Below are 12,742 nucleotides of genomic sequence, written 5' to 3'. Positions count from 1 at the left end.
TTTCTACTTGTAGTAGATCCTTTGCAACATTAGCCATAATTATTTCCTCCTTTCCATCCACAATCCTTTATAATGGGACTTTCCAGATTCTTCCATCAGGGAGCTAGTATAAGTCTATTTCCCCACCACCAGAATTTGTATTAGCCTTGTAACTTGCTCTGACCAACGAAATGCAGTAGAAATGGTAACAGCATGGGCGTTACTCACCAAGGCCTCTAGTGGAGGTGCAGTCCCTACCTCTGCGCTCCTGAAACCCTTCTCTGGGTCATGACAACAACCTTGGACAAGCCTGAGGCTAATAGGCTAAAAGATGGAGAATCAGAGAGAAAAGTCAGATGACCCAGCTTACAGGCAGCCGACCTTCCCAAGATGAGAGCGAGTCCCAGCTACATGCTGACATCAACAGCAACAGTACCTGCCTGACCCATAGGACTGACACGAGTGAGCCCAGAAGACCGGCCTCGGTGCCCTGTCGATTTGTGAACCACAATAAATCGCTAAAGCCACTAAATTCGGGGTGTGCTGTCATGCAGCAATTACTAACTGATACCACTGTCAGGGCCCAGAGTCTCTGCACAAGCGGCTTACTTCTTCCCTTTTACATGTCTTAACTCAGAAGTCGCCTTCGCAGTGAGGCTTCCCCTCACCTCAACTGCTACCGCCCTGTTGCAAAATATGCCGCCCCTCCTTCTGCTTTATTGTCCTTGTCACTAATAACACACTTTTAAATTATGTATCTGACTTAGTATCTGTCTCTATGAAAGTTCAGTGAAGTTAGGCATTTTGTTCCCTGCTACAACCCAAGGAATATATAAAGTTTTTTTTTAAAGGTAAATATTAAATGATACAGATTTGGTTTGCTGAATTTATTTTTGTATTGTTATTATTTGTAATTATAATTACATTAAAATTACTCAAACGCTGTTTTGCTTAAAACTGAACAAATAAGGACAGTGTGGACTCGACTCCTGCTAGCATCTCTCATTTTGGTAACCTTTGCCCCCGTAGCCTAACTTGATTCCATCCTATTAAAAGCATTAGAGGCATCAGTACAATGCATGACCATTAACTCTTCTCTCACTTTGGAGAACAACGGCCACATGGAGGAAATTCAGTATGAAAGGCCTATTACTGGGAATAGCAGTCGGAAGACTGCACTATTATGCAAAAATGTTCTTGCCACTGACTGATAAAACGCTATGACGACAGAAACTATAGTTGTTTTTCTTGTTCCTAATGCATGGAACTGCTCTCCAGTTACTAATAACCTACTAATGTAGAGCCTCACAGAAAAAAACTGAATACTCACTAGAGGCCGCTGGTGATAAATAAGCGAATTCTGCATGAAGTAATAAACGCGATGATACTTTACATAGAAAAATGAGTTCTAAGCTTCTGGACTTCAGCTGCCTTTGTAAGTACTATACTTCAAGTCAGAAAACATTTTTCCTGTCTATAAACAACTTAATTTTTTAAGTAATAGAACTAAATTTTTTATCTTGTAGGAAATTTTATCTTAAAAACATAAATCAAGGAAATCTTGTAAAAATTTATATCACTGTGTTCTTTAAGCAAAGCTGTGCTTTTAAGTAATGAAATGAAATATATTATAAATCAGAAAAAAAAATTCTCTTAACTATCATAAAGATTCTGGAGCCCTGTACCATGTCATGTAAACCTGTCTCAATAATATTTCACTGAAGAATTTTTTAAAAAGAGCATAGGGAATATAGTCAATAATACTGTAATAACTATGTATGGTGTCGGATAGGTACTAGGTGTATCGGAGTGATCACTTTCTAAGTTATGTAAGTGTCTAATCACTGTGTTGTACACCTGAAACTAATATATTGTTTATCGACTGCAATTGAAAAAGTTTGATTATTAAAAAAGCAAAAAATATCTAAACAAACCATACCTGCCCCCACTCAGGAAAATCATGAATTGTAAGAGTGGGATTTTAAAAAGTTTACTTAGGAAAAAAATATGGTAACATGAAGTCAGGGAAAATATACAGAATCTCGTGATTAATAAGCTTTCACAAAGCTAAGGAACTGCACATCAAATACATATATTAATTTGGGAAGAAATTTATTAAATTTCTCAAAATGCATGAGGTTATTTTTTTAATCATGTACATACATGACAGGAAACGATTTAATTCCCCTTCACTGTCATTAAGAGAGTGAGGAATTTTAAAGACCTCATAACTAGGGACATTTTCTATTACAATGAGCATTAAGTTAAGGAGGTGCATATGGAGGGGGATTTATAAAGACCATTAGACAGTCCTAGGGCGTGACAACAGCACAGGCAGCCAGAGAGAAGCTGTTTTGGGTGGGCATCCATGGGCAGTTTTTGGTTTCATTTGTATTTGTACTTGCATTCGGCTGCTCCTATCCGTGTTTACAGAAAGTGACAGGGTTTAAGTCTTGAGTGCTAATTACAATTCTAAGTCACAAAGTTTAGAGAGTAAGTCATTTTTAATATTCATGATTTTTTATATTCTAGTCCCTTTCATTTACGGATTAATATCCTCTTGATCATCATTTAAGTCTCCTTCTCTAGCTCTTCTACTTTCTCTAGCTCTCTGACTCTTTTTGGGACATACAACACCCAGAGTTAAGCATTTAAGATATTCTACATACATATACATACACATACATATACACACTGATTCTTTTTCTTAGGGCGGTAAAATCTTTCTGTTGTGCTTTAAATATCCTTTCTGAGATAATTTCAGCATATTCTCAAATTTCTGGCTATAGAGGCAAAATAGAAGTCTTCAAGGAACACAGTCTCGAGCCATCTCAGATCTCTAACCCAGAACCGCATGTGATAGTTCAGTGCTCTTCTTGGTATAACTGTCATCTGGATATTTTCCAACAAAATTTATTAACTAGCCCTTGCTTAAATTGAATTCCAGCTGTCACTTTTCTGTGCCCTAACGATAGGAAGGCCATAGCTGGCTCAGGTGCGATCTCATTGTCAACTCAAATTTCAAGTCCTATAATGATGTGTCAACGAACAATGTACACCATCTTGTTGTTGGAGTTATTCTACTTACCCTTGGTTAAATAACACAAAATCAAAATTTTAATAACAAGAAAACCATGCAGGAAGTAGTGTGTGTGTGAGTGTGTGTGAGTGCGTGTGTATGTGTGTGTGTGTAAGCATGCATGTATGTGCATTCACTTAAATGTGTATGAGAAACCGGATGGTTAGGGGCCATTCCACAACATTTTAAAACACACACACACACACACACACACACAGAGTATTATGCAATTACTCATTTTTACTTCTTAACACAGCAGTCTAATAATAAATTGAAGCCAAAAAATGTGATAAAAAACATAGCTCTCAAATCGTATTAACGAGTGCTAAAACAATTCGACTTTTTTTTGAATAAGTAAAATTAAAGGAGTCATGTGTTACTCAAAACTTTTGACAGATGATCCAGACTTCTCTGAAAAATCATCTGAAAGTAATTTATTTTTGAAGACTCCATCCGCAGAGTAGTAAAGTATATTTTTGTCAGAAATATACTTTATGAAATAGAATAGCCATAAAGAAAAATGCCTTTGATTAAATTTAGTTGTAAACTGACTTCCTGCAGCTGCTTAAAATGATCTCATACTGAAAATTCCTTTTGACTGCATGCATGATCTGACAAACATAGCATCTTTGCATACGCATACCTCCTCCTCCAATACCCTAAAATGATTCAGAGCTATGCACAGATAACTTTGAGATCTCTGATTTATACCACTGATAACCAACAGACTAAAATATTACTAAACTAATTTAATCAATAATTCAAGATAAATACGTCCTCAGTTTGTTGTGTGAGGTTCTTTAATACCAAGACTCCTAGTATAAATTTTCCTTTAAATGTGCTAATCATTTTACCCTCCATCGTTTTGATTTAAAGACTCAATAATGTTGACATGCTTACAGAGGTTAGTAATTTGATTGCATGTTTAATAGAAACTGGCTGAATCAAATGACTAAATATTACTTAAGGCTAGGCTTGTAAGAATCAAGCTAAACCAAAAATCTTTGGTTTTCCTTAAGTATGCATTTGTTCCTTTCTATATATGTTACAGCATATTTTACAGTACATTTTGACTATGCCGTGAAATGTTTAAATATTAGTTAAAATAAATCTCACTGAGAAAATTATAGTCACAGGTGGACTAAAATCGATTGTCACACATATTGGAGGTTACTGAGATCACAATGTATGCTCAGATACTTGACATCAACTTATTCCATAATAATTTTTATAATAATTTTATATTTATTCTCTTATTCCATAAAAACCTAACAAGATTGAGCAAGCTTTTGCAGAATTTTCATTAAGATACAGCAAATATAGGCCTTATATATAAGCCAACACTATTTAACCTCTAGTGTTGAATTGACAACTTTGAAAATTTTGTTTGTTTCTAATGAAAGGCCCAATATTCCACCCAAACAAGCATTTGAAAAACTGGTAACAGATTCCAACTAAAGGGGCAATTCCTCAGAATCAAGTCCATCAAGTGCACTGAATGAAGAAACAAAACTGTAGTGAACCATATAATGAAACACTACTCAAAACTGAAAAGGAACGAACTACTGATACACACAATGACATGGATGAAACTCCAAAGCATGTGATAAGTGAAAAAAAAGACACAAGAGATGACAAACTGTATGATTCCATTTACGTGACACTCTAGAAGGTCAGGGGGTTGGAGGTGAGGACTGATTACAAAGGGACAAAAAGGAAATTTTGGGGATGATGAATATGTTTCAATCTTGACTGTGGTGGTATATACAACTGAATACCACTTAAAAACTAATTGATCTGTAGGCTTAAAATGGATGCATTATATTGTATGAAATTATACCTGAACAAACTGATCAAAAACAAAAAAGAATCAGAGAAGCCCAACACTGCATTCCTTCGTTCCAACCACAATATGAAAAGTGCTTATACTTTTTCTAAGCTTTATAACTACTGCATTCAAAATATTAACCATGTTATTTAGAGCTATGGCCTAAAACTACATCATATGTATGTTGAACTATTCTCTAATCCATCACACTATAGTTTTGAAAGGCCACCTTCCATCCTCTCTAACTTCTACAAATATTTTATAACCAGCTCAAATAACACATTTCCTCATGATTTCTCTGAGTAATCCAGAAGGTAATACTCTCTCCCTGAAACCTCAGAGATGAAGAAACTACAGCCCAAGGAAGTGACATGACCTGTCAAATGTCTCACAGTAATAAAGTCACAAAATCAGATTTTGAGCCCACGTGCACCCTCTCACTACACAATTCCCGGCCTGGAAGCTGCTGCTATTGACAACAAATGGGCTGGCAGTCATATGGAGACAGACGGACAAGTCACCGATTCCTTCAAGAGTGTATCACATACTTGCTGCCAGATGCCTGATTTAATTATGTTAATTAAGTCTTTAGGAGCAAAATTTTAACAGCTAGCCTCCCACATTGTTCAGTGATTTAAATCAGATTTTGAAACTGGTTTAGCTGGGACACAGTTAGTTTTAGAGTTAGGGTTCCAAAAGTCATCTTCTCCTCCCACTTGGTTTCTCTGAACAGTGGTACTGGATCTACTGATGAGAAAGTTACAAGAACATATAAAGCTAGAAAGTCTGACATCTTACCTCTGAGACAATCAAGGAAGAGGAATAAGCTATGAAGGAGTCTTGTGTCCCTGTGTAAGCGCCACAGGCCCTCCTCATCTCGCCACTGTTAATGAGCGTTTAACTGAAAGGTCATTTGTTTGAACTCAGGGAATTTTTGATGGGTGCTAATCTTTTAAATTAAACAGAACAGCAACTCCTAAACGGCTGAGCTAAACTAGAACAATGTTTATATAAAAATAACCTCATGCAGGACCTTACGTCCAGGATGTCATATTCATCAATTACTCTGAGAAAACTAACCTAAAAATAAAACTGCTCCCATTTCAAAGTCCTATACACCAATGATAGCAAAATTTGTAGCTATGCCTTAGACTATAATGCTGATGAGTTCGAGAGTCTCTAAGTCCTACAAAATTACAATTAAAAAAACCTCTCACATTTAGCACTGATATTCACATTGCTCCCAAAATACCAATGAATTCAAAGGCACATGAATAAAAAGGCTCATTTAGATAGGAATTAGAATGCAGTGACATTCTGGAAATAAGTGGGACTTATTCTATACATGATTTCAGACAAAACATGGATAATCTTTTTAGATATAAGATGTTCTGGTTTATACATACTAATAAGATATATAATCATCCAAATTTTCTTCTCTAGCATCAAGATATTTCCAAGAGCTGATATTATAGCTTAGAAATCCCTAGCTGAAAGAAAGCTTAAAATCTGTGACATTTCTGCTAAGATACCAATGAAAAATCATTGATTAAATAAATTCTTGGATGCTCGTTACATACTAGGTATTATGAGGCATATAAAGAACATTAATTATGCCTGCCACCCTCAAGAAGTCAACCACATAGTGAGAGAGATCAGCTACATCGACACATAGCTAAATCACAAGATAAAGTGAGAAAGTAAATTATAAAGTATCGTGCAAAGTTAAGGGACAACAGATAGAAATTTACAACTCTGTAAAGGCTGTAAGTCTTCACAGCTCTAAATCAAAGCAACATGTAAACGTAACACTGTCATCTAAGAGTCCCAGTCCAGTGTAAGAGACATCAAGCCCCTCTAGGCTGGAAGGATAAGGGGCCTTACGGAGCGGACAGCACTCCAGGCACAGGTGCCTGGAGAGGATTCTACAAGACATGCCACCATATCTACTGAAACCTTCTGAGGGTCAGTGCAGCCGAGGATCTACGAGCACTGTCGGATCAGAATGGGCGGCAGACGACAGGAACAGGTCACGGGCAGTACCGCTGCACACGAGCTGGAGCTCAGTGAGAAGGGCCTGAGCACAGGCCACGAGGAGCAGGGTTGGGGGAGGCTGGGAGGGACCGGGCACGGCTGAAAGGCAGTTAAGGCTGAACTCTGATTCTCAGGGTAATGAGTTTAGATTTTATCCAGGACACAAAGGACAACCTTCCCTTTATCTCTGAGTCAGCAGGTGTGTACGCACACACATTCTGTGGCCCTAAGCTTTCACACTCCACTAGGGTCCTCAGAATATTTTATATTATGCCCCCATTTTGGATTGACTGTCCACCCCCCATGCCTCCTTATGGCATAGAACCTACCATGGTGAACTAGAAGTTTCTCATGCGCTTAATAATCTATCATATTGAATAGTAATTTCCTCTTCTATTGCACTAAGTTTGAGGGTAGGAACTAGATTTCATTCATTCATTCATTCATTTATTCATAGTAACTATCAAAATGTCTAACTGTCAAAGGTCTTCAATGGAGTTTACAAATGTTTACCTATCATTAAAGGCATTAGTTTTAAAACAGAATATCAATATAAACTATTTCTCCCATATTGTCAGACTTTTGTCGCGTCATCGATTTTGTGATTCTTGTCTATTTCTGTACGACTTTCTCCTTGATCCCATCACTTCCTTCACCTCTCAGCATGACCGTAATGCTCCCCTAAGAGCCTACAGCACTGCTCCTTAATCCTTTTTAAGGTTCGGAGAGCTAGGAATTTCTATATCCACCCTCCGAATGTCCATTTACTCAAAATTCGGTTTGTTATAATTCTATCTTATAAAGTCTCCTAAATAGGCGAAATGAATCTAACATTAATTAGGTCGGGGGGGGTGGCAATGGCAGGGAGCACGAAGAAGGCCCGCAATGCTGGTAATAGTCTACTGATCTCAGGACCACGGACATTAGCGTGCTCCCTTTGTGAAAACCCACTGGGCCAAAACTTCTCTGTTCTTAATATTCCCTACAGTGGAAAGACTGGTAATATTGTCATAACTGATTATTTTCAGGCCCTGAAATGCGCTGGAGCAGAAGCTGTTTTCCCAGAATCTGGTGAAGTGGCAGAAGCAGGAACGGCCGGGGCGCGGGGATTAACTCTCCATTAATCACTGTTACTTACTGGTACACACAAATAACCACCTTTCAATATTCATTGATATGGACAATTTGCACTGTCCTGATCTAATATAGTGTCAATAAAATCGTCACTAGAAACACAAAACAAACCTCCAAAGCCTATGAATGATGGGCAAGAAAAGAAATCTGCCGCATAAACCTCTCCTAGAAAATTTTTCCCTGTTTCTCTCGTTTCTTTTTTGGTTTGTCTGTTTTTCATCTCTACGGCCTGTGATTATTCTGGTTGTGGGCCATGCTTTACCATCTTGGTTCTGACCAATGGCGGTTTTCCTGCTTGGGAGGAGACAGATGTTACGAGACCACCACAGGACTTTTAACCACCGGAACACAAACAGGACGCTTCAGTCGGCATTGGGTTGGAGCTGCGAAACTGGGGTACTGGACCATACGTCTGATACATCACATTTCTAAAACTAAACGTCGGGGGTTAGGAAAACCGTCAATTACGAGGACAGAAATACAATACCAAGACTGAGGCTTCCTAAAATTTCTTCCTCTCTTATCCCAAGTCCACAGACAAAGCTGGGAAGCGCCCATCACTGGCAATGCCCACTCTGTTTTCCTGACTGGTCCTCACCCTGCCTCAGTTTAACGGACAGACGCAACACACACCCAAATCAGAACCTATTAGCTTTTGGAGCAGAGGGAATCTATTTATTCAAAATATGAGGGTCGCCAATCAAAATCACTCAAAATCTTATGGGAAAAGAGAAGAGAGTAACTGTAATAGAATATTCATTTATTAACAAATATTTATTGTGTCTGATGTTCCCAGACTATTTTCTAGCCCCAAGGAAGCCTATATTCATGGAGCTTATATTCACTTCAGCAGGAAAAATCGGTCCTATTTCTGTTCCTCCAAAGGGCAGAACCAATGGGTAGACTCAGTCTAACTCTTTGCTACCTAGTAAGAAATAACAGATAATTTTCATTTTCTCCTTTTTGTTTCTCTCGACTCACTAATATATATTCAAATCATCATGTATTGTTTTCACAATAAGAAAAAACATTTAGGACTTCTTAATAATAATAATAAACTTGATAAATAGATTGAGGCCACTTTCAGAGTTGAAACAAAGACGGAGCATTTATGAAGGACAATGGACAGGGCTGAACGCATTCGGCAGCAGCTCAGACCCAAGGCCACGACCGGCTTTTGCCTCCGCTCTGTCCGTCGTGAGCCTCTGCTGTCTACGTCAGTCCTCCTCCCTCCCATTCTAGATGTCAGTCTCTCATTTGTCTTCAACGGGAGATGATTCCGCACACATTCGTGTTTACGGCGTAATCGTGAGGTATTCCGGTGTGGGTGCGGACATATGCGAACAGGCAGAGCGGTGGTCCACGAGCCACGCTGGGCTTTTTAAAACTCATGAACGTTTTTCCCTTTTCCATCGTGAGGCCTTTCTACTAAAAATACAACTAACAGGAATTGTGTTTAGTCGCGTCGCCTGTGTCCAATCAGTTTCACAGGTTAGGGTTTGGATTTAATGAAATTTATTCCAAAGATTTAAGTTCCACACGAGGCATCCAGCTTCACTCATCTCCCTATCAGAGACTGCCCTTACCCAGGCCAGCCGCGTCCCTAAGTACCAGAGTGGGACTCATGGCAAATATGTTATTACGACTAGAAAACCAACTACTAGGATATTTTCTTATTGGACATCTTCATATATGAACGCACGGTTGTTAGATAACTCATAGAAACTTCTTGGAAGACCTGCATAAGATTATTTATAAATATGTTAAGAAACATTAGAAATAATTATTTTGAAATTTGGGCAAAAAACAATGGTACTCACTCCCCAAATCTAGTAATGTTTTGCTTTTAAATGTGAATTGAAGTGTTATGTGTTACCTTTCTTACTAAAGTCCAGAAACCTGTATTTTTTCACAAGCATTCTAGATGGTTCTTATGATCAAGGGAGAGCGGGGAAGCACTGTGCTAACTTCCGTCCACGGATCTGGTTCATACGGTTATGTTCGTGAGCTGCCTCCGCCACTAGGGAAATAACGCTCGGTACTAGGCCGCCTGCCGGCAAGTGGCTACGGGCAGAAAGCCGGCAGTACTTGGGACTCCACCGTCGTCTTGGCCTCATGGGCAGCATGCTCGTCCCTGAACCGACTGGCCCAGGAGTTTTTCATAACATATACCTGAGTATTTTTTCACACACTGTCCACGTCAGGTCTTGCTGAATACAGTCACAGGAATAAAGTTAAAAAAATGAAGAAGACAGAAAGTTAAGAATTTAAACCATTTCCTAGGCTGCCCCTATTGCTATATTCTCGGGTAATGCATCCAGTCCCCAGACATCGGCACGCCAGTCTCAAAGGAAACAGGCCTTCCTCCTACAAGCGACCAGCTGCTTTCAGAAAGCAGCTCCAAGTTCAGAAGCATAAAGTTACAAAATTTGATGCCATAAAGATGTGTGTCACATCATTTCAAAATACATATATTTAATTCACATAGCATGTTGCATCATAATATTTTCATTTTATTTTTGTAGCAAGGGTGATTTTTCAAACTATAAACATTTCAGTACATTTAATAATACATATGCTAGAAGTGAAACTAAATTTCATGGCTACTTATATCTGGACTATATAAATTCTTGTGTTTTCCAAGAGGTTGAACTATATACATGTTGGCAATGAGCTAGATTTAAATTTTGCTTTTGTCCAATGTATTCTTTTATCTAAAAATAGCACACCATGCAAAAATCAGGAAAACCAGACAGCACGGATAACAAATTAAGAAATAAATTATTCACCTCCTAAATATATGTGTACATAACTCAGAAGTAACTAAGAGTAAATCATACTGAGCTTTACTCAACACTAATATAAAAAATCTCACACCTTCTGTAACAGAACATGTATTTCACTTATATGAGATCACCTTTTACTCATTTAAATGCTGTTTAAATTATCATGTGAAGTTTCATTTTGGTCAATGTTCATTGTCCTCACAAATACTGATATTTGATAATGCTGTTTACTGAGGGTTTTGAAGTAGCAGATTTTTTTTTTTTTTTAAAATAAGAATATGATTGGCCTAGTTCTATTGAGAGAAACCATTCAAAGCAAAGAGAAAAAACATAACATGGTTAAGCAGCTCTCTCACTGGCCTGGTTTTCTATTAATTTTGAGGGAAGATTCACAGAAAAGAGTAAAACAAACTGAAGGGCACGATTAGTGGTTCGATGCACACTGGCTAAAAGGAAGCTTACCTCTCCCTCTCTCCTTCGGTGATATCATACAAGCGGTTGGCACCTCCATCAGCACAGGCTCTTAAAAGAGCTTCAAATAGAAAAAAAAAAACAAAGAGTACGTCAATGTAAGGAGCTTAGAGCAACATCTTCCAAATGATAAACATCAAAACGCAGGCACTTGGGTACATACGGAGTCACACTTCCCACCTTAGATCATTTCACACTCAGCTAGTGACACTGTTAGAACCAAAGACAATCTTCACAGTACACACACCGGAAAGATAGAATCGCCTACAGCCAAAGGGTATCTCCTTTTTTCATCTTTTTCATTTCCTCTTATTAAATAAAGGAGAAGATTGTATGTGGTGTCCTCAATATCTCTTGAAGCTTGTTTTGCCTTCTTTATGACAGAAGATATGCCTCACATTCAATAACAGGCAATGGGACATAGTTATAACTTTGTTCCCTTTTTTAAATTAATATTTACAGATATTTTCTATTTATGGCAGGTATTATGGGTTTCTACATTTTGTTGTGATATAGATCTCTTTTAAAAATAAATCATAAGCATAACATCAGTTTAAAATATCAAGTAACAAATAATTTAGATAATGTGTAAAAACTAAAAATGGTGAAGGTGATACAAAATTAACTGAAACTTGGGAAATTCTAAGCTATTCAAGACTGGCTGCCTCTCCAACGGCGCTTTCATCTCTTTGGTTCACAAGCTTTCTCCCTGCTGTCACGCTATCATTTGCTGCTGCTGATTTAGAAGATAATGCTCTAAGTTTCCTGTTGATGTTTCTTGACATTTTCTTTGTCCATGGACTCCTATTTTTGTTGTTGTTACTTCTCTTCTAATTTTCCTAAAACTGGTATCTTAGCTCAATTCCTTCTTTTATTCTTTTTTTTTTTTTAAATACATTTTACCTAATGGTTTTAGAAAAAACTTTATTTTTTATCCTAGGTGATAAGAGTGAATGCAGAGATGGCCAATTATAACTCCTCACCCTGAGCAGACCACAGCCTTGACTCCTGCCTGTCCCCACACAGCTGCTAAAACCAAAGTCACTGGGTCACACAGATCAGTAAAGAACTCGGGCACCAGCAGCAGAAGTTGCTCTTTTGAGCTACTTCTTCATTTATGGCACTTATGAAATATCTTAACCTTTTTACAAATTTTGCTATACATTTTAAAAAAGGGTTTATAATATTTACCTCCAAATTTCGAAGTGTTTAATAACAGGTAGAATATTGTAAAGAATATCTAATTGACCATAATGGCAGAAATAAAAGTCCCAATTATTTTCTACTAATCCATATGTGAATTATTTTCTGTGATCTGTATCATAAATAAAACAGAGGCCAAGTGGCCAAAAAGATATTTCTTTTTTTGCTTCAGCTTCCGTATCTGTGAATGGAGATTACATCATCTACAGCATAGAGTTATTAAGCAAT

General features: G+C 37.8%; 1 protein-coding gene across 11 annotated transcripts in view; it reads right to left on the bottom strand.

The window, feature by feature from the left end:
* The window catches only part of TPK1 (thiamin pyrophosphokinase 1), a 278,577-nt gene that overhangs the window by 161,346 nt on the left and 104,489 nt on the right, over window positions 1-12,742 (bottom strand). For 8 of the 11 annotated variants that reach the window (XM_039861312.1, XM_039861315.1, XM_039861313.1 and 5 more), the window contains one exon: window positions 11,303-11,372. The exons of the other annotated variants lie outside the window; for them this stretch is intronic. In XM_039861312.1, the coding sequence (XP_039717246.1) occupies window positions 11,303-11,372 (70 nt within the window). The remainder of the gene's footprint in view (window positions 1-11,302; window positions 11,373-12,742) is intronic. 11 annotated transcript variants of the gene reach the window in all.

Source organism: Pteropus medius, unplaced genomic scaffold (assembly GCF_902729225.1).
Source record: "Pteropus medius unplaced genomic scaffold, Ma_sr-lr_union100, whole genome shotgun sequence".
Lineage (NCBI taxonomy): Eukaryota > Metazoa > Chordata > Mammalia > Chiroptera > Pteropodidae > Pteropus > Pteropus medius.
This window is presented reverse-complemented; position numbering and strand designations above follow the sequence as displayed.